Raw genomic sequence first — 26,786 nt, forward strand, 5'->3', positions numbered from 1 at the left:
AGAAAGAGATAGCAATCTACAGTTTAGAACAGGAAAGAAGGTCAAAGAGGCTGAGGACAGCCCAGGAGGTTAGTTTCACGAGACTCTTCGAGGCTGACCCAGCAGTTATACAGAGTGGATACCTTCATTCAGTCCCTAAAAAAGAAATGCTTTGAACGACAGCTCACACTCACTGAGCATTACTAGGTTTCAGAGACTGGACGAAAACCTCTCTCTACAGGTTATGTTATTATCACCAGCATCCCCATTACACAGATGTGAAAACTGAGATTTAAGAGAGATTGAAACTCACACAGCAAGAAAGTAGCAAATATGACTCCAAGCCTGTGCTTGAACCACTCTGCCTAACTCCTCTAATTCCAAAAAGAGACAGAAAATGGGGGGAGGAGGAGGTGAGGAGGAGACGGAAGGCTTTTGCCAGCTTAACTCAAGGCTTCAGAATTTATAATCATAGTGGCCTCTCATCGATTCTACTAAAGTTAGTTTCTGGGACTTCCCTAGCGGTCCAGTGGTTAAGACTCCGCGCTTCCACTGCAGGGGGGCACAATTCCTGGTGGGGGAACTAAGATCCCGCATGACGCACGGTGTGGCCAAAAAATAAAATTTAAAAAAATAAATAAATAAAAATAAAGTTAGTTTCTTCGGTGAGGATAGGCTGCATTTTTAAAACTAGATAATCTGGATTAGCCAAAAACTGGATTAAACCACAAAGATCTGAACACAGATAAGAAGACTGAATATGTGTTATCACTGAATGTTTCTTAATCGCAACCAAAACCACTACAGTCTATAGTTGTCCCCTGATAGCAAAGATACCAAATTCAGTTTAAAAAAATTTGTTTTAAGAGCCAGAAAATCAGACCCCAGTCATTTTCAGTAGAATTTTAAAACAGGGCACCCAAACCCGCCTGAGAAGCCCAACACCCAACAAAGTTTCCTTAAAACACACGACGTGTTCCTGAGGCCTGATATTTTAATCTTGACTAAAAAATTCATAGTAAAATCTCTACCTCTGTCCAGTTCTCTCTTTTAGAGGATAGAGGGCTTGGGAGGAGCTGCAGAAAGCTGGAAACAAATTGTCATCATTCATAGTCAATCATACACCAAGGCAGAAAGCTAGGGCTCAAATCCACCCCATTCTAAAGCCACCACTGATTGTTGCAGACAGTTTAGTCAAACTGCTCACAGACTGAGACGATTTCATAATAGCTAAAATAAAGTGCCCTCCTCACTTTCCACCCCTTCAGACCAAACCCTGCCAGCTGGTTTAGGCGAGCTGAGTTGGTGTGTCCGACCCTGAGTTCACAGACGGGGGAAAACAGGGCCCGCTGATGTTAAAGACTTACCCAGGGGCCCCTCGGGGAGATGGCGCTAGATCGAGAGGACCAGTGGCTGCTTGACTGGTTCTCCGGACTCCAGGTCAAAGTGGAGCAGCCGGGGAGGAGAAGGAAGCAGAGGAGGGAACTGGAAAGCCAGGAGGAGAGAGGAGGGGGAGGGGCCGGAAAAGCCAGGCGGGCTGGGCCAGACCTTGCCCCCTCCCCTCCCAAGTCACAGGGTCTTTCCAATCTTGGAATTTTCTTCCCACCCCATTTAAACAGTTCTTGATCACGCCTCAAGCCAAATCAGGTGGTCACCATTTGCAGAGCGGAAAGTGAGACCTGAAAGGAGTCCTTCTCCTGGCCTCCCCCTTAAGCTAGGGATGCTCCCCAACACTTCTGGGAGAAGGAGGGATGCCCTCCATTCATCTTAACCCAATGAAGCTCTTTCCCTGAGGATCAGGTGTGAGCACACGTTTCTAGGCTGCCTCTGGTTTGCAGCTCCCTCCGACCACTCAGCCCCTTCACAGGACAATAAATGAAACTCTTGCGGCTTTAAAGGAGACTGTCCTGGGAATGTGCTGTGTGGCAGACAAGTGCTCAGCATTTTACTTATACAAAATACAAAAAAAAAGGAACTCATTTAATCCTTATGGCGAACGTAGATGTAGGTGTCATTTCTAACTTACAGATAAAGAAACTGAGGTTTAGAGAGGTCACCTGGCTGCCCACTGTCCCACCAGAGCTGGCACATGGGCAGCCAGGGTTAGGACACAGGCTACTGCAAAGCTGCCACATACTTAGAAACAAATCAACAGAGCAGCCTACCAGCTGGCCCTAGACTTGTAATGTGCAGTAATAAGGTAAGGCCTTAGAACTGGATACAGTCCCAGGTCTCCATGTTTGTAGGACGTTTGTGGTCTTAGATAAACTAACCTTTGTGAGCCTCGGTTCCTCATTATAAAGACAGGGATAGTGACCTGTTTTATAGGGTTCTGGGGAAGATGCTATGAAGCTGTGTTGCTATGAAGGCACCTGCCTATGTTCAATAAATGTGTTCCTTCATTTCTGATCACAGCCCATGAAACCAACAATTATAAACACTTTATTTCTACCATTCTCAGAACAGGCTGCGGGTGGATTATTACCACTGAGAAGAATCCCCAGTGGGCGATCTAGATTAGAGTTGCCAGATTAAATATTTAGAACACACACTCAAAAAGTTATTCGTTGTTTATTTTATTTGCTCAATCTGGCAACCCTAAGGGCTGGTAATAAACCACATGGGAAAACAACTTTGGAAGTGACTTGGCAAGTCCAAGGTTGTAAGCGGCTTTAGGATTGGCTCAACAGAACCCACAGTAACTGGTGGAATTTCAGCCTTGAAACTTGCTCTTCCAACATCATGACCAATCCATGGAATTTGTGTCCGATCCTCGTCATCTCAGCACTCTACCAAAGAGACAAGAAACCGGCGTGTGTTCTGGGAAACACAGCGTCCACTCAGCTAGAATTCCGTTGCTGTTAAATTTTTGTCTGTGGCCTAACTTGTAACAAAGGACGAATTACTCTGTCCATCTGCGTGCTTGATAGGGATCAACTGTCAAACTACCTTTTTTTTTTTTTTAAGTCTAAAGAATTTCTAATAATAATGAAAATGTGATGAGAGATTTTTCTAAACATTAGTCAGCTTGCCAAGGATTCTGATCCTTTGAAACTTCAACTCTTTTAGAAGAAATGTAATCCATAAGGATGACTTTGGCTGAGAATTAGGTTAACACGAAAATTTGTAAATATTTAAAATAAAAACATTTTAGAAATTCATAGAGACAGAGGGTAGAATCGTGGTTGCCAGGAGTTGGGGGGAACCCAGTGAGATTCCAAGGTCCGAGCCAGCGCTGATGACATTCCATTGCTGCCAGAAACAAGCTATGAAGAACTGCCTGGCATGTGGGTCCAGGAGTTCGCCAAAGTCTAACTGCATTTGCATTATCAGCCCAAAGCAGTAGATATTGTTAAACATCTTTTGGATTCACTCTTGAGGAATTAAAGCAGTAGATACTGTTAAACATCTTTTGGATTCACTCTTGAGGAATTATCAAGTGGAAAGGCTGAGTAGAAATTCAGAGGATGGGGGTTAAAGTCCAAGTACCACCATATGTGGAAAAGATATGTGACCGTGATCACTACGTCTGTCTCCACATCTGCAGAACAAGGATCTCAACGGCTACAATTTGAGGATCAGATGATAAAAGTACACAGGAATACCTGGCACCTAATAGATGATGATGAAAGCAGGGTGCACAATGGTGGAGTGAAAACAGCATGACCTCTGCCATCAGATGGCTTGAGTTCAAACCCTAACTCCATATGGTAACCAGCTGCATGACTTGGGAAACATACTCAACTTCTCTGAACCTTAGTATCTTCATCTATAAAATGAGGCTAGGGACTTCCCTGGTGGTCCAGCAGTTAAGACTCCGCGCTTCCACTGCAGAGTGCGTGGGTTCGATTCCTGGTCAGGGAACTAAGATTCTGCATGCCGCAGGGTGCGGCCAAAAACAAATAAATAAATAAATGAAGTACAAAATGTAAACATCGGGAAAAAAATTTTTAAAATGAAATGAGCGTAATACTACTACCTAGCTCATAGAGTTGATACCAGGGTAGCAACTGAGTATTTAGGAAGCTTTTAGAAATGAGTATTCCAGGTGCCAGGCACTGTTCTAACCCTTTCACATGTATTTTCTCTCGATTTTCACAATGCCCTTATGAAGTCAAGGTTGTTACTCCCCGTGCTTCAGACCTGGGAGATCATACATACTGAAATCAGAAAAGGGTAAGAGGTTCCCAGACATATATGCAAAAAGGCTGTTTTGCAGAATTCTGTGTGGTTCCAGCTTCCTCAATGGAGTACCCGTTTAGACACCTACGAGAGGACCCCTTCTTTAATAATTCATTCAACACCCGGGCCTTCTCAATGCCTTACAGTTTTCAACAGCCAGGACCAAGCTACAGTTTGCAAGGCCCAGTGAAAAATCAAAATGTGGAGCTTCTTTGTGAAAAAATCATGGAGAATTTCAAGATTTCAAGACAGAAGAGCATCAAACCAAGAGTGGGGTGCTTCCGAGCAGGGGGCCCTGTGTGACTGCACAGGTCACACATCCATGAAGTCTGCCCTGCCAACAGCTTTTTCCCTGGTAGGTTTCCACTGTCTTAATTGCTTCCTTTCTGCCTGCCCAGCCTCAGGCGCCTGTGCTGAGAACTGAATGAGCCTGTTCACAAAGGCACGCAGGCCCCTGGGGGCCAGCAGGTTCTGGACAGGGCCTCCCACATACGGGGCGAATCACAGGCTTGCTGCTCTGGGGTGGCAGGGAAGGGCTTTAAGCCTTGGTTTGGGAAGTTTCCGTTAGGCCAAGTGGGTAGTATTCCATGAATCTTACATTCATTTTGAAAAAGGATGCAGTGCAGGAGATCTGCAGGTCACTGTGCTAAGCTCTGAGTTTTTTAACAAGACAAAATAACATTTAAAAAAATTCTGACATAAGCACTATATTTTCATTTTCAATAAATGAAAACATACTGACATGCAAAGAAGAAGGAAAATTGTAAACATTTCTATCCCCACCATCCCAAGACAACTGTTAGTCATGACAATAGTACCCGCTTAATTTTTTTTACCCCTACCATAAACTGGGCAGTGCACAATGCACTATTAACACTGTATTGCAAATTTGAAAGCTGCTAAGAGAGTAGATCTTAAACGTCCTCATCACAAGGAAAAAAAAATTGTTGTAACTATGTATGGTGTTGGATGTTAACCAGACTTATTGTGGTGATCATTTTGCAATATATACAAATACTGAATCATTATGTTCTACACCTGAAACTAATATAATGTTACATACCTCAATAAAAAAACCATATCTCAATAAAAAAAATTTTTTTTATAAAAGAACTGTAATTATTCCCACTTACAGATGGGAAACTGCAGCTTAGAGATGTTCAGTAACTCAGCTAAGATTATTCACCAGTGACAAGTGGGATCTGGAATCCAGTTCAGCTTTGCCTAACTTCAGAATCCACTCTACAACAGTCTATGTGGTAGAGAGATCTGTAGGTGTGCAGAAAGAATATACTAGAACTTCTTTCTTTTTTTTTTTTTTGGCTGCACCACATGGCTTGCAGGATCTTAGTTCCCCGACCAGGGATGGAACCCTGGCCCCAGCAGTGAAAGCGCCGAGTCCTAACCACTGGACTGCCAGGGAATTCCCAATACTAGAACTTCTAACGATACTTATTTTTATTCATTCTTGGAACATGTTACTCTATCTCTTTCCTTTTGATGCATTACTCTTTTGTGAATATTTTATAATGTATGTGATGTCAATATAGTTCTACATGTACATAACTATATAATTAAATAAATAATTAAAAGTATACATATATTGAGAATGAAAGGGGCTGTATGAACAAAAAAATTTAGGGGCTCCTGCACGATGCTACAACTTAAGGACCAGTTTTTATATCTGTATCATGTATTTCAACATATTGGTATATATAATTTTTTTATAAAAATGGATAATACATACGCTTTTTTCCTACTTCCTATATTGTAATCATTTTTCCATGTCAATAAATGTTCACCTACAACAATATTTTAATGTAAGTATTGGGCTCCTCAAGTATTAATTTTGGTAAGATCTGATGATTTAGAACAAGGATCTGATATCCATCCTCCATTCCTATGCCTTCACCCCACCCCCACTCCAATGAACAGTAGAATATAATTAACTATCTGGAAGCCAGGGATTCTTCTTAAAAATGCATCTCTCTTCCCAAAAGGACTGAAATCAGGGTCTCAGAGAGATGTTTACCTATTTTTGTTCATATCAGCATTACTCATAAGAGCCCAAAAGTGGAAGTAGCCCAAGTATCCATCCATGGATGAATGGATAAACGAAGTGGTATATACATACAATGGAATATTAGCCTTAAAGTACAGGAAATTCTGACACACACTACAACATGGATGAACCCTCAGGACATCATGCTGAGTGAAAGAAGCCAGTCACAAAGAAACAAATACTGCATGATTTCACTTCCATAAGGCATCCAGAAAAGGCAAACTCATAGAGACGTAAAGTAGAATGGCGGTTGTTAGAGAGGCTGGGGGCGGAGGGGAGAGGGGTTATCATTTAATGGGCACAGAGTTTCCATTTTGCAAGATGACAGATCTTGGAGATGGATGCGGTGATGGTCGCACAGCAATGTGGATGTACTTAATGCCACGGAACTGTACACTTAAAAATGGCTGAGATGATAAAACAATAATAGCAACATCATCTAAAATGCATCTCAGTATACTAGATGGGGCTTAGCGGAACCAAACTCCCAAGTACTAAGTCTCCATTCTGTACTGGGCACCCTGCAAGGTGCTTGATCTCACTCAATCCTCACAACGAATCTCTGAAAGAAAAGGGACCTTAGGTTCAGATGGCTTTAAAACTGGCTCAAGGTCACACCACTAGCAGATGAGGAGGGCTTGTCTCACTCAACCTCATGCCTGCCTGTCTGAGTCCAAGGCCCAGGCCTTTCTCCAGTGTCTCTTATAAAGGATGTAGAAGGGCTGTGGCTCAGCAATGAAAGGAAGGCCGGAAACTCAGTCTGCCTCCATCACAGCCCTTGCTTGGTCCAATGCCTCTCACGTTGTAGGTATTAGGTGTTCAATCTACAAGAGTGAATAAGGTCGAGCAACGAGAAAAAGACAAGGTATTCCAAAGGCACTGCTGATTGAGTGCTCATTTCCGGCCTTCTGACTCTTAAGCTATGTCCTCAAGTGACTAATATTAGACTCGGGGCCACTCCAGTGATAACACCACTTACCATGGTAGAGTCCACTGCCTGCTGTCCTCACTGCCTTCTATCAGGGACAGCAAGGATCCATGGAGGCCTCCTGATACAAGTGTAAGACAAAACGGTAAATCTGAGATGGTCAGGGAGACCTGGGGACTGTAGGTCTGGTCCTGTCAACCTGAACTGTCATGGATATGTCACTTGTTAGTTCATCAGCTATGAAGGGAGGGTTCCAATACATAATGTTGGGCAGCCCTAACATTCTCTGCATAGAGCAGATGAAAAAGCACCCACTGTATGGGATGGATGATTCCTTCCAAATTCAGGGCTCTTCAGAAAAAGCAAGTTCAGAACTTGATGAATGTTTACCCCAAGAGTTACTGGAATTAAAATCGAGGGATGCAATAATCTGGCAAGGAGTACAAAGAAAAGGTTTGCCAAAACTGCTTATCTTTTAAAGGCATTTTAATACTGAGCTTTCAGCAAATAAATAATCCCCTGCTTCACAAAGTGAAGTCCATAGAACACTGGTCTGGCAGGAGGCTCACACATCAGGGACAAATAAGTGTTGGAAACACTGTTTATGTGTCTTCTTCTGGGAGATCCGCCGTGCACATGAGCAGATTCGAACTTCATCGAAAAGAACTTTGTTTAGCTTTTAACCACGTATTTCCCACACTTATTTGTCTGCGGTTCCCTATGTGTTGTTATCTTGTTTGTTTATTCAACATAGCAACTCTAAACATCTGGCCAAGCCATGGGGAAACGTTAAACCATAATATGGTAATATAAATATAATCCACACAAAATTTCTTAATCTCACTTGTAACGTGGGAATAATATTCCACCAACCTCATGGATGGAGACGACAATTAATGAGTTAATGTTTGTAAAACATGTAAAACAGCCTGACACATAGAATTATTTACAAGTCATTAAAAATAAATGAAATATTAATGCGCTGAACTGATTAATAAAAGAACCTATTTGTATCTTTAAGTCAAACCTTAAAATAGAGTCATGACACCGGGAGAGAGAAAAGCCATTTCTTAATAGGTTTTTCACAAAAGTGTTTTGCTGATTCATTAAAGCCCTGGCCTGAAATCAGACAGAAACGTTAAGCTTCTGTCAAGTCAGCCGTCTTTATTCTGCCAGCAAGGAAGGTAATGATTCTTACAAGTTTGTGTTAGGATACGAAAAAGGAGACTCCTGACAAAGGTCCAGAGCATGAGGCGTGGAGTCCTAATTGGGCCACTCTCTAAGCCATGTGACCTAGACAGTCAACTACTTACTCCCTCCAAAGCTGTTTCCCTCTCTGTAAAATGGGGATACCAGTAGTACCTGTCATCACAGGATTGGTGGAAAGGTTAAACATATTAACAATAATAATAGTAATACCAAGTAATAGAGACAAAGAAACTGAGTTCCAGAGAGGTTAGTTACCCACAGTAATACAGCAAGTGCCTGGGTAATTAAATTCCAAAGCTCTTGCCTTCACTCCTGCCTCCCCATTGATGTGAATAAGGACATACTCAGCACAGCACCTAGCCCACGGGAGCTGCTATTTTTATCATGGTAACTGATTTCAAAGGTCCCAGAAATGGAATGATATTTTAGAGCTTTAAGTGCTCTAGAGGTGTAAGAGTAGGAGCAGTTCTTTAAAGTCTTTGATTGTTCCCCCCTCCCTTCATTAACTACTCTCAAGGCATCCAGAGAAGTTCCTCTCCCATGGGAAACAGCTGCTCCCAGTAGCACAGCTGTAAATTGTGAATTATTCCTTCCCATTTGAAGCTAGGTGACAATATGCCCTCATGGTGACCCAGTACTGAATTGTAAATTGTAGTCACTCACTCTTTCTTATAAGCAAAAAGTGCCCTAGTCACATAGTTCCCTTAGTAATTTCCACCTTTCAGGATCTTAAAAAGAAAAGAAAATGCTTTGCTTTTACAAACTCATTTGTGGCTGGCTCAGTGATGAAACCTTGCCTCCTTGCCGTGTCAGCTTTCAGGAATCCTGTGTTTGTCTGTGTTGTGTTACCCGAGTAGCTTGTTATCTTTGCAGCTTAAGGGCTGACTTGGAAATTCAGGCTGTCAACTATTTAAAGAAAAAAGTCCCCATGCCACTATTTTAATTAACTTTCAGAGAGCAAGGTTTCCTACTGGTCATGATAATGTTAACTTAAAATACTCAAGGAAACAGGGCAGGAAACAAAATAGGGGAGGACTGTTGTTTTTAAAGGCATTCTAGGAAGAAGAGTTTGAGCAAAGCCATAAAGGCGAAATAGTGAAGGCACGTGAAGAAAAGAGAAGGGCATGTGAAGAAAAGAGAAGAGAGGCAGGAACAGATATTAAGGAGTATAAGCAGTAAGAGTGTGGGAGGTTAAAATGTATAATACAGATTATGTGGGGCCTTGAATGCCAAGTTAGGGTTTTGGAAGATGGGTGTCCGTGCAATGAGAAACTGTAAGAGTTGTCTGGAAGTCAACAACAATGATCGCATTTATGTCTTAGTAAGATACCAGGGGGTTATGTGCAGGTGGTAGTATACAACGGAATCAGAACAGATCTGGGAACTTACTGGCTATGTGACAGTCTCTTCGGCCCTAAAATTTCCATCTATTAATTTGTTAAATGGTGGTGATAACAACTGTGGTGGGAATTGAATGAAATCAGGCGTTGACTTTTAAAATAATGTCATAGAAAGCAGTCAAAGAAACAACACACACACACATACTTTTATAGTCAGGCTGAGTGGAGGAGACTAAGGGCTGAGAAAGCCAGCATTCTGATAAAGACAAGGAAAGAAGGGAGCTGTCTGACAGATGGAGAAAAAGGTGGGAGGGAAAAGAGAAAATCCTTAGAGATGATTCAAGAGAGAATGGTGGTTATTCAAGGGGAGACAGTGGAGGAGGAGTTGGTCTGGGGGCTGGGATGGTGGCGGGTTCAGCTTTGGAAATTCTAAATTTGAGAAAGAAGAAGATATTCACAAGGAGTGGGTGGACCAGAGCAGCCTCAAGAATTAGGTGTTCAATCACTGTTTTAATTGAAAAAGCCACATTGCCCTGGTCTAGGAGGGTAATAATTGGGGGACCTTTTCTGATCCACAATTAAACCTCAGTGAAGTTCTAAAAGCTAAGAGCTGCAGCCACTGACATGTAAACAAACAGAGAAGTGGAATTCAGAATTGCCACTGAGGTAGCTCTTGACAGAAAGTCAAATTCTCTGGAAGGAAGGCCCCTGCCTAAGTACCTCTGCATCCTAGTTGCCTAGATGGGTGCGGACCCATTTCAGGCATTTAGTAGATGTCACTGGATAAAGCTATGAAGTTTGTATAATTTTAGTTTAGCGGTATCAAGAATGCATAAATTCCATTTCAGCGCTTCATACTTTGCCTCCTTTGAGGAATTTCCCTTTGCTTGTTCCCCACCTGAGAAACATCACTTAAGAAAATAATCACAGGGACTTCCCTGGAGGTCCAGTGGTTGAGACTTCACCTTCCAATGCAGGGGGTGCGGGTTCGATCCCTGGTTGGGGAGCTAAGATCCCACATGCCTCAGGGCCAAAAAACCAAAACATAAAACAGAAGCAATATTGTAACAAGCTCAAAAAAGACTTTAAAAAATGGTCCAAATCAAAAAATCTTAAAAAAAAAAAAAAAAGAATCACAGACAACCCCAATCCCAACTACACAAAGATGTTCATCAAAGCATTATTTATATCAGCAAAAAATGGGAAACAATTCATATTTAAGACAACAGGGGAGTGATAAATTATGTCCATCAACTTGATGGAATATGAAAGTGGCGACTGCAGGAACCGTTCTAAGTACTTGTATATATTAATTCACTTGGTCATCATAGCAATTCTATGGGGTGTATACTATAAGTCCCATTTTACAGATGAGGAAACTGAAGCTTGGCGAGTTTAAATAACTTGTGCAAGATTATACAGGTAATAAGTGGCAGACCTGGGATTTGGGTGAGGCTTTCTGGTTCTAGCGTCTTTGCTCTGATCACTACACAACACTGCTGCATGGTATTTTTAAATTTTTGGCCTGATTTTCTTAAATTAGTTTTATAACAAAACTGTGGAGGAAAAATACACCCTCTCCATTCAGGGGAGGAGGAGATCAGATAGGGAAGGGGTGGTGACAGTCAACCAAAATTCTGCTTCATTATATACCCAATAACAAAAGTTCACATTTCCTATTCTTTCTTTCACCCTCATCAGCAATAACTAATGCTCGTAAAACAAACTGTAATCTACAAAGTCCTTAAACATCATTCGTAGCCTCAAAACTACCCTGCCAAGTCCCATTTTCCTTAATCCCAATTTACAGATGAGAAAACCGAGGCTGAGAATGGACAGAGGGCATTCAGGGTCATGGTGCTAGTTTCTTGATTCCTAGTCCCAAGCTCCTTCTACTACTCAGTGTGGTTTAGACAATTTCAAAACAGTGTCCTCCATTTCTTTAGTCTAGTAATCACTCAGGAAACCACCAGGAACACACTGAAATTAAGGAAAAGGATTGGTTTGGGCTTGGCCAGACTAACTCACCAACCTTGAAATCTTAGGGCTAAAACGTCTGTACTACCCAAGGACCATTCCTTCTAAGCCTTCTTCTGCCATAGGCAAGCGATCTTCCCTAAGGAAGGTTTGTGGAATCAATCTTTCTCTTTGATTCTTTCCCCTGACATGTGATTACAGCTTCTTCAGACCCTCCTACATCCCAAAAGCCTCTTCAGAGGTTGCCAAGAGATGGGACAGGATGATAATGATGAGGGCAATAATGATACTATAATAGTTAATAATAATAATAGCCAAAGTATATAGAGAGCTTGCTACATGCCAGATACTGCCCTGGGCAATGTTTACATACAATTAATCTCACAACAGACCTACGAAGGAGGTGCCATTTTCCTGATGAGGAAATGAAGCTCAGAGGGTGTCCATCACACGCTTGACCGGGAGAAAGTGGGGGAGGAAGGGTTAGCGGTTCACAGACAGCAGAGGCTGAGCTGTTGGCTCAGAAGCCCTCATTTATAAATCAACTTCAGACTCACCCCCCACACGATGGAATTCCTCACATATCTGATCTTCCTAGGAAACATGGCTCCTCCAGGGAAGACAACAGTGGAGAACACAGCCGCTCTTGATGTTAATGACCTAGAGACTAATTTATCCTCTTTTCATGCCCTGACATTTTCTTTTAATTAAAAAAAGTTTGGTGTTCACTGATCTTTATGATCCCTTCAAAGCATATTTCCTAACCTAAAAAATTAAAAAAAAAATATAGCACAAAACAGAGCTAAAAGGAGAGTGTGGTGAGTGGATCATGGTGTGTTGAGTGGAAGCCTCAGTCATTCTACCACATTAAATGGGCAGATGTGGAAAGTGCTTGGAGTTTCTGAGGTGAAGCATGACTCCATGAGCGGACGTTTTCAAGCTTGGAAGGCATTACTTGGTTATCAGCCTGTTAAGGAGCACACTAGTCAAAGACTTGGCTGGGAATGAGTACTAGTTGATCTGTAAATAATCTACAGGTAAGGTTTACCAGCAGTGGAACATTAACACTGTAGAGGCGAGGCTTTGTGGGTCGTTGGCCTGCGAGCTGCTTCGAATTGGAGGTCTTGCCTCCACCTTTAACCCTTTCTACTACCCCAACCGCAACTATTGCATTAAAAGAACAGAATGTCGCAGATAGAGGGTGAATTCAAATATAAACACTCTCTGACGATTTGGCCAGTTAGGCAGTTAGAGCCAGTAAGTGCCTCGGTGGCAACAATACAACTGTTAGGTCAAATATATGAAGGGTGAGGCCCCTTTAGGGCAGCTGCAAAAAGAAAGCCCCTATTAATCCCTTAACTAAGCAGCTGATGGATTTAATCTTTTTGTGCTTATGGTATAATTCTTCAAACACAGGATTATTATAAGTTTAAAAAATCAGCACGGGCTACCCAAGTTTTTTATAGATTTCTTCATCTTGCTAACAGATGATGGAAAATAGAACTTTGGAGGACTTCTGAGTACAATCTGCTGTCACTCTGGCTTGGAAAGCTTCATTCCCGGATTCATTCACAAAAAGAATAGGTCTCTATTTGAAGAGGAAAGAGACCTCAGTCTCTCGCCTGCGGATCTACTTTCTTTTGATTTGCATCCATTGTTATTTAAAATAGCATTAAAAGATTCAGCTAGGGTTATTTTGCATAGTAATATCAGAAAAGGAACCATACCTGGTGTAATCCCCTTTGGCTTCCTGAAATAAAAAACAAAGATAGATGATCAATTTGTATTGATGTTGATTAAGCTAAAAGAATTTTACTCCCGATCATTTTCCCCTCTTAAAATGCCTGAGTTTTGCTTTGAAAACTTTTTCACAAGGAACACCTTCCCTACATATGACCCTGGAGAAGAATGTGGCATTTAAGAAATCGCTATTACCCAATAATTATTTCTTGTTTTTAACAGAAGAGACAAATCTATCTGAAAAAGCATAGATGATTATTTCTCCTTTAATGTTTTGAAGATCACGAGATAAATGCTTGTCTTTCGGAGCAGCACACTTTTTAGTCTGGACTCAGACCGTTTAAACCATGACACAGGTAAATCAACACATGCCATTTGTTTTCCTTTTTTAAACCAGCATGGAACACACTGGTTTTTCAGCTATGTGTGCCTTTAAGAATTAAAGGGCTCTTTAACTCCACCTCAAGAAAAAGTATACAAAAGTTACTAAATTTAAATGCAAATTACAGCTGTTGTAACGACTGCAGCCTCCCAAATTCAAGCCACCGGGAGCTCTTAGCTAGCAATATGGTCTTAACTCTTCTTCCTCAGTGAAGTCTAAGTTTCATTTTCTTCAGAGACATATCACACTCTCGCTCATGCAAACTACACTAAAACAGAAAACGGTGGCTCACATTTTATACTGGCAAACAACCAGGAGGCTTTAAAAAGCCGTCAGCCACTGGCCCATGCAAAAGTTTCAGAAGTGCAGGCAGTTCACAAAACCCAACAAACAAAAGCAGCGGGTAAGAGGCAGTTTGTCAGTTCTTACCTGTAAAATAAGCGCCGCTAACCTGAAGATAGTTTCGCTGTCTACTTCGATTTGCCCCTGTCGGTGGAAAAGGAAAGCATCACTGAACACAGGCTGCCCTAGGTCGTAGCAAATGGCTGTGGAGTTGGGGAAGCTGTCACAGCTTGGTACCTTCAGTTTAGGATTGAACGCAGATCATACCATTGCAGGGGGAAGGGAGGGGGGCGTGGAGAGACGTATCCAGGGTTAAGGGGAAACCACATTGTGTGTGTGTGTGTGAGGGAGAGAGAGAGTGCACGCGCGCGCGCCAGCACTTTAATTAGCTGTGGGAAATTGTGTTTTGAGAGCAGTATTCTGGAAGGAACACGCATGACTTTGAAACTGAAAATTCAGACAGCTTCTAAAATGAATAATTTTTACCTCTCCAAGTTCATTTTGAAGCTCTGATTTTCTTAGATTAGTTTGTTCAGTGTTTTCCTGTGTCATAGCAGTTATTTTGGTACACACACAATGCAAATATTATAAAAAATATAAGTTCTACTTCTGTGTCAATGAGACATTATTGAATTAATATTTATACTGTTGTAGAGAAAATGTAAAGCCTTAAGAACCAGTTACAGGGTTTCCCTGGCGCAGTGGATAAGAATCTGCCTGCCAATGCAGGGGACACGGGTTCGATCCCTGGTCCGGGAAGATCCCGCATGCCGCGGAGCAACTAAGCCCGTGCGCCACAACTACTGAGCCTGCGCTCTAGAGCCCGCGAGCCACAACTACTGAGCCCGCGTGCCTAGAGCCCGTGCTCCTCAACAAGAGAAGCCACCGCAATGAGAAGCCCGCGCACCGCAACGAAGAGTAGCCCCCTGCTCGCTGCAACTAGAGAAAGCCCACGTGCAGCAATGAAGACCCAATGCAGCCAAAAACAAATAAATTAATTAAATTTTTTAAAAAAAGAACCAGTTACAGAAAATGCTTGAGACAAAAATTCTGTTGCTTTATACTGAAGTTTGATGAACCCTAATTTATCATTTTTCCATGATTTTATTTTATTTTTTCTATTTTTTAACATTTTCATTCCCAGTAGGAAATCTGGTACTCATTCGACCCTTCCCACCACCACTTTATTTATTTTTAAAATTTTATTTACTTAAAAAATTTATTTTATTTATTTTTGGCTGCATTGGGTCTTCATTGCTGCACGCTGGCTTTCTGTAGTTGCGGCGAGCGGAGGCTACTCTTCGTTGCGGTGCGCAGGCTTCTCATTGCGGTGGCTTCTCTTGTTGTGGAGCACGGGCTCTAGGCGCGCGGGCTTCAGTAGTTGTGGCACGCAGGCTCAGTAGTTGTGGCTCATGGGCTCTAGAGCGCAGGCTCAGTAGTTGTGGCTCATGGGCTCTAGAGCGCAGGCTCAGTAGTTGTGGCACACGGGCTTAGTTTCTCCATGTAATGCGGGATCTTCCCGGACCAGGGATTGAACCCATGTCCCCTGCATTGTCAGGTGGATTCTTAACCATTGCGCCACCAGGGAAGCCCTCCACTATTTTATTTTTTCAACCTTTAAGATCCCAAAGAAAATAGGAGTTTGAGGCTGTAACTAGCAGGAATACTTCTTCAGTTGCCTGGTACGGATGCGTAACTGTGTCGGGGTATTGCCTCTATCAATAACACTCACATGCACCTTCATTTATTTTGTTAAATGTGATGACATATGTAAATACCATTATTGCATTATGTGATAAATTACAACATTGAGTAGTAGAGCAGGGTCTTCATTAAAAAAAATTTTTTTTTGGTGAGATGCTAGCTTGTAAGCATTAACACACGCTAAAACAATTCCATATAACCCCCTCCTTGCATAAATCCTGTATAATTAGTACTTGAAAGTGCATAGTGTTTAAGAACATGGGTCTGGAAATTGCCCTACACTTTTTTTTCTTTCTCCTTTCTACCTGTTGAATCTGAGCTGGAGAGTTTTCTAATTATACCAAGTGCATCAGTGGTGAGTAATTAAGTAGTTTTAAAGTAAATGCACACTAGGTAGGTTTATAGAAGCAGTTAGCTCAGTGAGAATTTCTGGAAGGTTTATGCTTTTCTCTCAAGTGGCCAAGTGATTTGATTGGGCTTCTCAAAAAAACAACAACAACAACAACAACAACAAAAAAACACCCAAAACTAATAACAATAATTCTTTTAGAAGCCATAAAATAAAATAAACAAACACCAAACCTGGGATATTACAATGTCAGCAGTGATAATTACCTGTGTTTCCCTTATATTTCATCCTCCAACAACTAAGTATCCCTTCTGAAACCTGAGGCAGTGGATCTGCTTCAAAGTTTTTCCGCTTCAAAAGCTGACAGGCCCAGAGCCTTGGAATTCAAAGCTCGCCTATAATCTCTAGAAACAGATTATAAAATCAAACAGAAGCCAGGTTGATTGCAGAAATCAATTGCCCTCTGTCTTTCAGGCAAGAGACAGTCATTTTCTAATCTGGTGAAAAATGATGAAGCAGTTAATCCAACAGGTGAGGTGGGTGTTGATCGAGATTAAATTTTAGAAAAGCTAAATTCCTTATCTTCAAAGAAATAGAAACTCATGTGGGGCATGGGGGTGAGGGCTTTGCAGGGGAACTCAAGAACATGTTTGAGTTTAAATTAGACCTGAACTCGTTAAAGTCAAATTCGTCTTAAAATCAGAGAGAAGAGGCGAAGTGCGTTAGTTCAAATATTTTTTTTTAAAAACTGAAGATGAATAAAATATATTGAAAATTATTGCCAACTCCTCTGACACCCTGGGACCCCTTTGCCTCCTCAGAACCTTAGATGAGTCATTGGAACAATATTTTAGATACCAACTTTTCAGTTTAGTAAATTAAAAGACCTCAAACAGATACTCCTAAGGAAGTTGCCAAATATTTCTCTACATTGGAAGGGTCATCAAATATTAAAAATGCTGAAATGAGGAGCTAAAGCATGAAAAGTACCAGGCTCAGACAGCTCCAGGGGAGAGGGGAGGCAAATACGAAGCTTGCCTGTGGACTTTTTCACCTACACAAGTGGCCCCAACACATTTCTGGTGGAGGAAGGCAATGGTGGGATGGAACAGTAGGGCCTTTGAGAAATCTCGTTCCAGGAAGAGAGGAAAATGCGTGGTTTGGCAAAGCCCCACACTCTTTTACACGTCTTAGTCCCCACCTCACCTTTCAGTTAACCACTGTTCTGGAAATACAAGGCAACATATTTTAAGTTCTAAAACTGACTGTCAAGGTTACCTGACTTGTGCGTGGAGTTCACCAAACAATGGATTAATCAAGAATAATACTATTTTGCCTGGTTCTCAGTGATTTCATATGGTGAAATTTAATTAAGACTTATACAGAACTCTGGAGTTTCATGTCTGAAGGGTAAAACTTCTTTAGAAACTGCAGTCTGCTCTTGGATAGAACATTTCCTTTGCTTACAACCATGGCAACCGAGGTAACCTTATAGGTACTCGGCAAGCTAACACTTGAGAAAGGGATCACCTCAAAGACAGAGGTAATGGGATCCTTCAGTGGGTTTCCATGATTGTCAAGGATAAACAAAGAGAAGCAGAGGAGTGAATCAGGGGATGTGGCTGAATGCACAGAGGTAATGTGAAACAGTATCAAGTGCTGGTGCTATACTCCCAAAGCTCATTTAACTGGATTATGGATTCAATCACTAGGTCACTGGGTTCAGGCTCCACCTCGGACATCTCATTTTTGGTCCTTGACTTGTCGGCTCAGTTGACCAAGACATCATGCTAATGAGGTGAACTCTAGGTTTTGATTCCCAAGTAGGAAAGCAGAATAAAAGAAAGTTTTAGAACTTGAAAGGGACTTTTGTGAAAATATGACTCCTATGATTTTACAGATGATGGCACTGAGGATCAGGAGCAAGAAGTGTACTACTCAATCCTGCAGCACATGTTGACTCTGGACTCTTTCAACTCTACCGTGCTTTAATTAACTCCAGTGCAAATCTCACCAGGAATCTTCTAAAGGCATGTAAAAATTGGAATCAGGTAAGATCAGAAAAATGACTCCAAATGCCACCTCCACTGTTGGTAGGATAGTATGTCACCATCAAACATACACACTCATATAGAATGGGAAAACTATTTCTGAAGACCTATTCTGCATTTTCTGTATTGATGTATTGATAGTACTCCATGGAAACTTATTCTGCACTATAGCAATGAACATTAATAACTTGGTCACAAATACTTAGGATGGAGAACTACTTGACAAAATGTTGAGAAACCTCAGTTTGTTTCCAAGTCTACTACTAATCATCTATTTTAGGGTTAAGTCGACCAAAAAACAAAAACAAAAACAAAAACAACCTGTAGAACACCAACAAAAAAAAGTAGAAGAAATGAAAGAGATAAAAAAAATTACCATTTGCAACAGTCATAGTACTAATTGATTCAGGCAATACTCCTCAATAAATAAAAGCTATTGGGTGAAAGTTAGATGAGAAACAGAATATTTACATAATCACAAAGGATCTCTCCATAGAGGAGAATTAATTACAAAGGGGAAATGGTAACTTTTCAATGGTGAAACCTGACAGATACCATCTTAACCAAGGGATGAGATATCACCAATAATTGGGAAGACCAGCATCATGTGCCTCCTGATATGTTCTGAGAAGGATATAACTTCATCTATATACAGTGCTGTGCTGCTAAATGTAAATGTTTCACAACCAGAAATGGGGGAGGGGGTACAAGCTCTGATGTGTAGCATTTGTTGATTTCCGTGGTGTGAACATTCCCACCATGGCTGATTTCAAGCTACCAGTATGATATTACAGAACGTGGAGCTGGGAAGAGATGTGAGAATTGGCTCTCATAGATGGTACTAACCGGTTCTAGCACACCACTGGGTAGTATTCCTGCCAAAAATACATCACTAGATCTAATCATGAGAAACCTTGAGACAAAAATCTGGCCCATACTCTTCAAAAATGTCTGTGTGATGAATGCCAGAGAAAGGCTGAGGAACTGTTTGAAAGCAAAGGAGACTAAAGAGTTATAACAACTAAATGCAATGTGTTATCCTGGATCAAGAGGAAAAGTTGTTATAAAGGCACTACTGATACAACTGGACTGCATACTAGGCAATAGTATAGGTTCAATGTTAAATGTTCTGAATGTGATCATTGTTATATGGGTAAGAGATGTCCTTTATTCTAAGAAAGATACCGTGAAACATTTAGGGGTAAACAGTGTAACTTACTCTCAAATGGTTCAGAAAAAAATTACACACATTTGGAGGTGGGGGAGACACAGAGAGAGCATGAGTACAAATGTGGAACATGTCAACAACTGGTGAATTTGGTTTGATAGACATACATTTTGTGTGTGTGTGTGTGTGTGCTATTCTTGCAACTCTTTTGTAAGCTTGAAATTATTTCAAAATAAAAAGTTTGTTAAAAAATTGATGTATTTTCCGGGAGGGCTGGTTATCTATTTGTCTCGACTGCCTCGTACCCCAACCCCCTTTCTGAGCAGAATATCCCATTCTTTCGGAGAATTGCTTCTCTCCTTACTGGATCTAATGGAAATACAATCATCCTTCTGTGGGCAAGTGATGGAAGAGGGTTCAAAGACCTTCCTAGGGATTTTCCAAATTAGAACTAATGGAAGAAAGCTCTCTCTCTCTGGGGGTGACATTGGGAAGATGTGAACCAGAGAGAATCAATGACTACAGATGGACAGAAAGGGGCTTCTTAACATTGGTAGTCAACTGTGTCCACTGCTGAGCTGGGCCAGACTTCAAAGTCTGGTTAAAGTTCAAAAATTGTCAAGAGTGATGCCTTGGATGCTGCTTCTGTGCTCTCACCTTAGTTTACCAGTAAGCCTGCAAACAGTGCAAAGAACCAATGGGATAAGGACACAAATGAGTGAGTTGATACAGCTCCCGGGAGCCTAATACCTTCTGTGGACACGCCTACATGGAAGGAAGACTCTGCCAGGCAAGAGAAGCCCAGAGCTATGGGCTGACTAGTTTTTATACAATTTGGCTGGGGGAGAGGCCACATCAACACTTAATACCTACCTACCATCTAACAAGGCAGCTCTTGCTAGGCCATAGAAACATACTTCTCTGGGCAATTTCCTATTTTCTAGGGGTTATCATGCCCCTAGAAGGCCAGGCCATAATTACTACACCTGCACTCCCTCCTCCCCCTATGTAAATGAGCCAGTACTTTCTCCTTTTCCATCCAAGCTAGTTGTGAGAGGCAATGTTTATGGAGGATGGTCTCAGTGAATACTACACATTCGTTCTTTCAGATCAGCATTTTGCAACCTAAGTACAATTGACATTTTGAGTTAGATAATTCCTTACTGGGGGAAGGGGCTGTCCTGTGCACTGCAGGGTATTAAACAACATTCCTGGCCTCTGCTCACTAGAGTCCAGTAGCAGCCTCCCCACCAGCTGCGACAACCAAAAAATGTCTCCAGAGATGGCCAAAGGGTTCCTTTTGGAACCCCAATTGAGAACCATTGCTCTAGATTCACTAAGTTTATTCTTGGATTAAGCTAGAATCATCAGAAACCTACAAAACTGAGCCATAAAGTTTCCCCAGGTAAAACTCCTTTTTTGGTATGATTTATTTATTTTATTTTTAAATTTATTTTTGGCTGCTTTGGATCTTTGTTGCTGTGCACAGGCTTTCTCTAGTTGCGGCAAGGGGGGGCTACTCTTCGTTGCAGTGCACGGGCTTTTCACTGCGGTGGCTTCTCTTGTTGCGGAGCACGGGCTCTAGGCGCGTGGGCTTCAGTAGTTGTGGCTCGTGGGCTTAGTTGCTCCGCGGCATGTGGGATCTTCCCAGACCAGGGATCGAACCTGTGTCCCCCGCATTGGCAGGCAGATTCTTTTTTTTTTTATAAATTATTTTATTTTATTTTATTTATTTATTTTTTGGCTGCGTTGGGTCTTCATTGCTGTGTGCGGGCTTTCTCTAGTTGCGGCGAGCAGGGGCTACTCTTAGTTGCAGTGCACAGGCTTCTCACTGCAGTGGCTTCTCTTTGTTGCGGAGCACAGGCTCTAGGCACACGGGCTTCAGTAGTTGTGGCACACGGGCTCCATAGTTGTGGCTTGCAGGCTCTAGAGCCCAGGCTCAGTAGTTGTGGCGCATGGGCTTAGCTGCTCCATGGCATGTGGGATCTTCCCAGACCAGGGCTCGAACCCGTGTCCCCTGCATTGGCAGGCGGATTCTTAACCACTGCGCCACCAGGGAAGCCCGGCAGGTGGATTCTTAACCACTGTGCCACCAGGGAAGCCCAAAACTGCTTTTTTGAAACTGTGTTCTGGCATCACTCCCCTGGCTTATGTTGAGAAACAATGTAAGAAACAACCCTCAGACACTCATTATTTTAATAACTTTAGGTGTGTTGTTCAGGACATGGTTCATTACCTCATATAATATCCCTTTACAAGGACACATGGGAGCAGTTTCTGATTTTTAGGACCAGTGATGACTGTGTTCCTTCGAGCAGCTGCTTTGTTTTTACCTTAACGACCACTGTGCATTACGTAAGTGATCATAACTCCCTCTGAGCTTTGGCTCTTAAGAGAAGTTGAATTTCAAATTTGTGGGCTAAATGCTTTATACTCACCATGCTGAATTTTTTTTTTAATATTTATTTATTTATTTGGCTGTGTCGAGCCTTAGTTACGGCACGTGGGCTTAGTTGCCCCACGGCATGTGGGATCTTAGATCCCAGACCAGGGATCGAACCTGCATCCCCTGCATTCGAAGGAAGATTCTTAATCACTGGACCACTAGGGGAGTCCCATGCTGAATGTTTTATACTAACCTTAACCTTGGCAGCATCTAATTATTTCCACCTTTATTTTCTCACAAATAATTCCGATTTCATCACTTAACATATTTTAGTGTTTTTTTTCTTTTTATTGACGTATATATAGTAAAATTCACAACTCTTACTGTGCAGCTCGATGACTTTGATGTGTGTATATACTCATATAACCATCACCCGAATCAAGATATCAAATATGCTTACTAATTTTTCATCTTAGGGAAATGTATATATTTTTATAAACCACATCATATCAAAAAAATTATTTTTGCTAATTAGAAAGGTACAAAATAATACTGCAAAATTGTTTCAGTTTGCAATTTTTTGATTACTAACCAACTTGAGTATTTCCCTTGCAATTGCCTATTATTTGCTATTGCCTATCTGTGAAATGACCCTTTGTTCACTTATCTACTTCAGAATTTATGTTTAACTTGAGCTACCAATATTAACGCTTTGTCTTGCTTATGGGGCAGAAATTGCGTCCTTCAATCTCATCCCCTCTGATGTGCTCTCTCCTCCTGTGAAGTCAGATTGGACTTGGGCCTCCCACACTGGAAGAATCTATGGGGCCCTGAGTAAGTAATTTTTGCTGAAACTCACTCAGTTCCTCCTCTGCAAAATGGGGAGTGATAATATTGAATTTACTGAGTTGTTTAGAGCATAAAGTATAAAATATAAAGCATTTATCATGAAGGGTAGCCCCCAAAGACTCTCAATGTTATTCTCTCTGCACTGTTTACCATGTTGCTTCTTACATCCTTATATATCATTATATATATGGTTCTCTGCTTTGTTCTGGGACACTGTTCAATTTTTGTGTAGTTCCGTAACATTTAATCATTCTTCCTTTATAATATGTCTCAGTATCTGATATGACAAAGGCTTTAACTTTCCATAATAATATTTGCCATTCTTTTCCATTTATGTTTTCAAAGAAATTTTTAAAATAATCTTGTCAAATTTTTAAAAAGATATAGTAATTTGCCTTCCTCTTTGGAACCATAATAAGTATCTATAAAGTTTTATGATATACCATGGAGATCACACACATCCTGGTTTAGGATTAATAATAGGTCTTTTGTATTTTCCAACATAAATAGGGCACTTTTTTCATTCTATTAATCTGGTTATCATTGTGTAGGATATTATTTTTAGTGTATTTAACTTGTATTCAATTTCTTCACCAAAGCCAATAATGCCAATAAACTTTAGGTAATTTATTTCCATTTCCTAGGCACCCTAGTGAAATTGTCTCCAAATAATATTTTGGTGCAGTTCTTTTCAATGTATGGTGGTATAACTGATTGCACTGAATAAAGTAGACATTTTACTTAACACATCAAAACAGCGATCCTCCCATACACTGCTGGTGGACCAACTTAACTTAGTTCTGGAATCACTTTTTGGCAAGGTCCACTAAAGTGTAACACACACATGCACTATGACCCAGCAATTTTGCTCCTAGGTAGACACCTAATAGATATGTTTACAGATGTCCACTAAAGGGCAGGCACGTGGATCCTCATGGCAGCACTACTTATAATAACCAAATACTGCAAAGCTACCCAAATGCCCATTTATGTAAATGAACTGTGGTATATTCATACTCTGGACTACCATTCAGCAGGGAAAATGAATAAGCTGGCTGTAACGACACACAACAACATGAATGAATCTCAAAAACATAATTTGAGCAAAAGAAGCCATATATTAAAAAAGCATATACTGTATAACTTCAGTTCTATAAAATACAAAGTCAGCCCAAACTAATAAATACTATTAAAAGTCATGGTAGTGGGGGGATTAATGACTGGAAGAACATGCTAGGGGCTTCTCAGGTGCTGGTAATGTTTTGTTTCCTTGAGAGTGATACTAGTTGCACAGATGTGTTCAATCTGTGAAAGTTCATTGAGCTGCACAATTACATTATATACACTTTTCCATGTGTATACTTCAATATAAAGTTAAGAAAACAAAACAAAACAAAACACAGAACCACTAATCTTCCCTCAGCCTTTCCCATCTAACTGAATGTCAGTTTCATCCTAAGTTGCTTAGGTCCAAGATCTCCATGGTACCATTGGGCACAGAGTCGGGCAGTGCGCAACCTGTGCAACTGTATTTGGTGACCCTGTTTGCACCTTCTAATGCAGTATAACCTTATTTATCTTCTTTATTGTCTTTCTCCCTGTCTACCATCACCTCTGCCTAATAGGTAAGCTCCTTAGGGCATGGGTTTTTACCTATTTTGACCCTAGCTATATCTCCAGGACCACTTGGCACACAGCAGGCACTCAAAATATTTGTAGAATATCAACTAAAAGAGTAGTGAAGGAAAATGTCGATGGGTGTATTATTATCTTTCCTTTTTAAAAAGGGAATGCTTCTTATGTTTCTTGATTCACTATACAGTTGATTTGCCTTGATTTTCAACTCAGAGTAAGGAATCCCAGCTTTCTGAACTATGAGAACATAGCTCAGGCTTTATCAGCTATGGAAACTGTTAGCATAGTACCTAGTTATCAAGAAGATATATATATATATACACACATACATATATATATATGCAAGAATATATATATATGCAAACTTATCAAAAAATCTTTTACTTTTCTGGCATCACTTTCTAAAAATGTAAAAGGAAAATAATATATCTGTCCCCCAACTTCACGGAGTTTTGAGGAAAAAAAGAAAAATGAGCTATAAAGATGCTTTCAAAAACTAAAAAGCATTACAAGAAGAGCAAACAAGTACAGGTGTATTTGTGGGTGTGTATCATAGTTTCAAAGATATAAGCAGTGGGATCAAAGTAGTATCTGGACAGACTGCTTCTCAGAAACTTGATCACAATGAACATGGGAACAAAGAGAAAGAGAAAGTTTATGAAATAGTGTTTGGTTGTGGGAGGATAATACAAGTGAATATACAGATATGGAAATGAGAAAAAGGGAAAATGAATCAGATCATCTTTTCTCAAGGTGGAGCCCAGGTATGGTTTGTGCAATGCATGTTCTTTTTTGGTAGACAGGTGGAGCATATTTTTGTTCTTGGGATGAAGTTCCAACTAGTTTAAATAGAAACCAGACCTTGGTTTCTAGAGAGCATTCTCCACTGAAAGGAAAAATGGCTGATTCCAAGGCTATGGTAGTGGGAGCCTTTAGAGCATCAAAATGAATGAGAGAAGGGATTATAATATATTGAATAAAAAGAAATCCATGAGTTCATGCTGATAATAAAAAACATTTTTTAAAAAGATGGAGAAGAAGGGAAAATGATTCTTTACCCATGAATGCTAAGAGAGGTTGAAGGTGATAGAATTAGCAAATCACCATTTACAATCACCACATACCACAGTACTAACCACAGTACTAAATGGCTTAGCCAAGATCACCACTGGAGACCAAGACCATTGGATCAAAGATTGTTGGGAAACAGGATGGTCAAACAGTCTCAAAGTGTTGACTCTAGACAAGTTGTTAATTACAAAGTGGAAAAGATGAAGAGAAATCTGGTAGATACGACCTTAACCAAAAACAACGCTTACTGACGTTGCAAGCCTCCCTGTGAGACACACTGAGGAGGACCCAACATCACTTATGTAGTATTCTTGCTACAAGGAAATTATATTAGACTAGTGGCTCTGAAACGTCGGTGTATAGCAGAGTTACCCTAAAGCCACTGAAGAATAGAGAGACCCAGACTCACTGAAGTAGTATTGGGTGAATCGGGGCAGGTTGTGGGTCTCTGTAGTTTCACCAAGTTCCCTAATGATTCTAAGATGTGGCCAACACAATACATGTTTGGAATCACTGAATTAGATAAATCCATATTTCACAAATTGAGAGACCTTCTACAAGGCAAATGGCCTATACTCTTAAAAAATACCAATGTAAGAAAAGCCAAGGAAAGACTGGACGTCTGTTTCCCATTATGGAGACTATGGAGTCATGACAACTAAAACCAATGTGTGATCCTAGATGGATCCTGGACCAGAAAAGGAAAACAAACACCAAACTAACTCAAAAGCTAATTATTGAGACAATATGAAAAATGTAATGGGAACTTTATATCAGATACATACAATTTGTGAAATATGATATTAATCTCATAAAACTCTAAACTCCACATGGGCAGAGATCTAAGTCACCACTGTACACACAGCACCTATGTAGTGCCTAGCACACAATGGACAGTCAATAAATATTTTTAAATGAATTAATCTATACTTTAAAAAAATACCAAACCTTTTGATAACAAGGTTCTACCAGATGACGCTACAAAAATATCATCAGAACTATGAGTCTTCCTCCATCCAATTCTTTTTACTTCGCCCCTATTCTGAGATCTGGAGGCTCTGCTTTATTTCTTTTGATCCCAGGAAGAACGGTATTGTCACGTGGCCAAATATCAGAGACACTGGCTCCACCATTCTGCCAATATCTGAATCCTTATAATAAACTCTTGCACCAACATGGTTGCAAAGCAAGGGAGTGAATGTTTATGAGACTGCTCTGAAAATGAGAGGTGTGGTGATCTACAGCCAAGTCATTAAGGGATGCAAGAAGGGGAGCCTAAATAGGTCAGGTTCCACTAATAAGCATGGAGGTTCCAAGGCAGCCACATCTGATAAATAGGAGGTGAGACAATTGGAGAACAGATGAATAACTGTCACTAGACACTGAGAACCCAGCTCTCTACTTTTGTACTTACCTATATTCATTATTAGAT

At 40.8% G+C, this 26,786-nt stretch overlaps 1 protein-coding gene across 4 annotated transcripts in view; it reads right to left on the reverse strand.

Moving 5' to 3' along the window:
• The window catches only part of FRMD4B (FERM domain containing 4B), a 330,390-nt gene that overhangs the window by 55,612 nt on the left and 247,992 nt on the right, over window positions 1–26,786 (reverse strand). For all 4 annotated transcript variants that reach the window (XM_061197131.1, XM_061197132.1, XM_061197134.1 and 1 more), the window contains 2 exons: window positions 14,229–14,285; window positions 13,405–13,427 (listed from right to left, as the gene is read on the reverse strand). In XM_061197131.1, coding sequence (XP_061053114.1) covers window positions 13,405–13,427; window positions 14,229–14,285 — 80 coding nt within the window. The remainder of the gene's footprint in view (window positions 1–13,404; window positions 13,428–14,228; window positions 14,286–26,786) is intronic.

The sequence above is a fragment of the Eubalaena glacialis genome, chromosome 7 (genome assembly GCF_028564815.1).
Source record: "Eubalaena glacialis isolate mEubGla1 chromosome 7, mEubGla1.1.hap2.+ XY, whole genome shotgun sequence".
In the NCBI taxonomy this organism is placed as follows: domain Eukaryota; kingdom Metazoa; phylum Chordata; class Mammalia; order Artiodactyla; family Balaenidae; genus Eubalaena; species Eubalaena glacialis.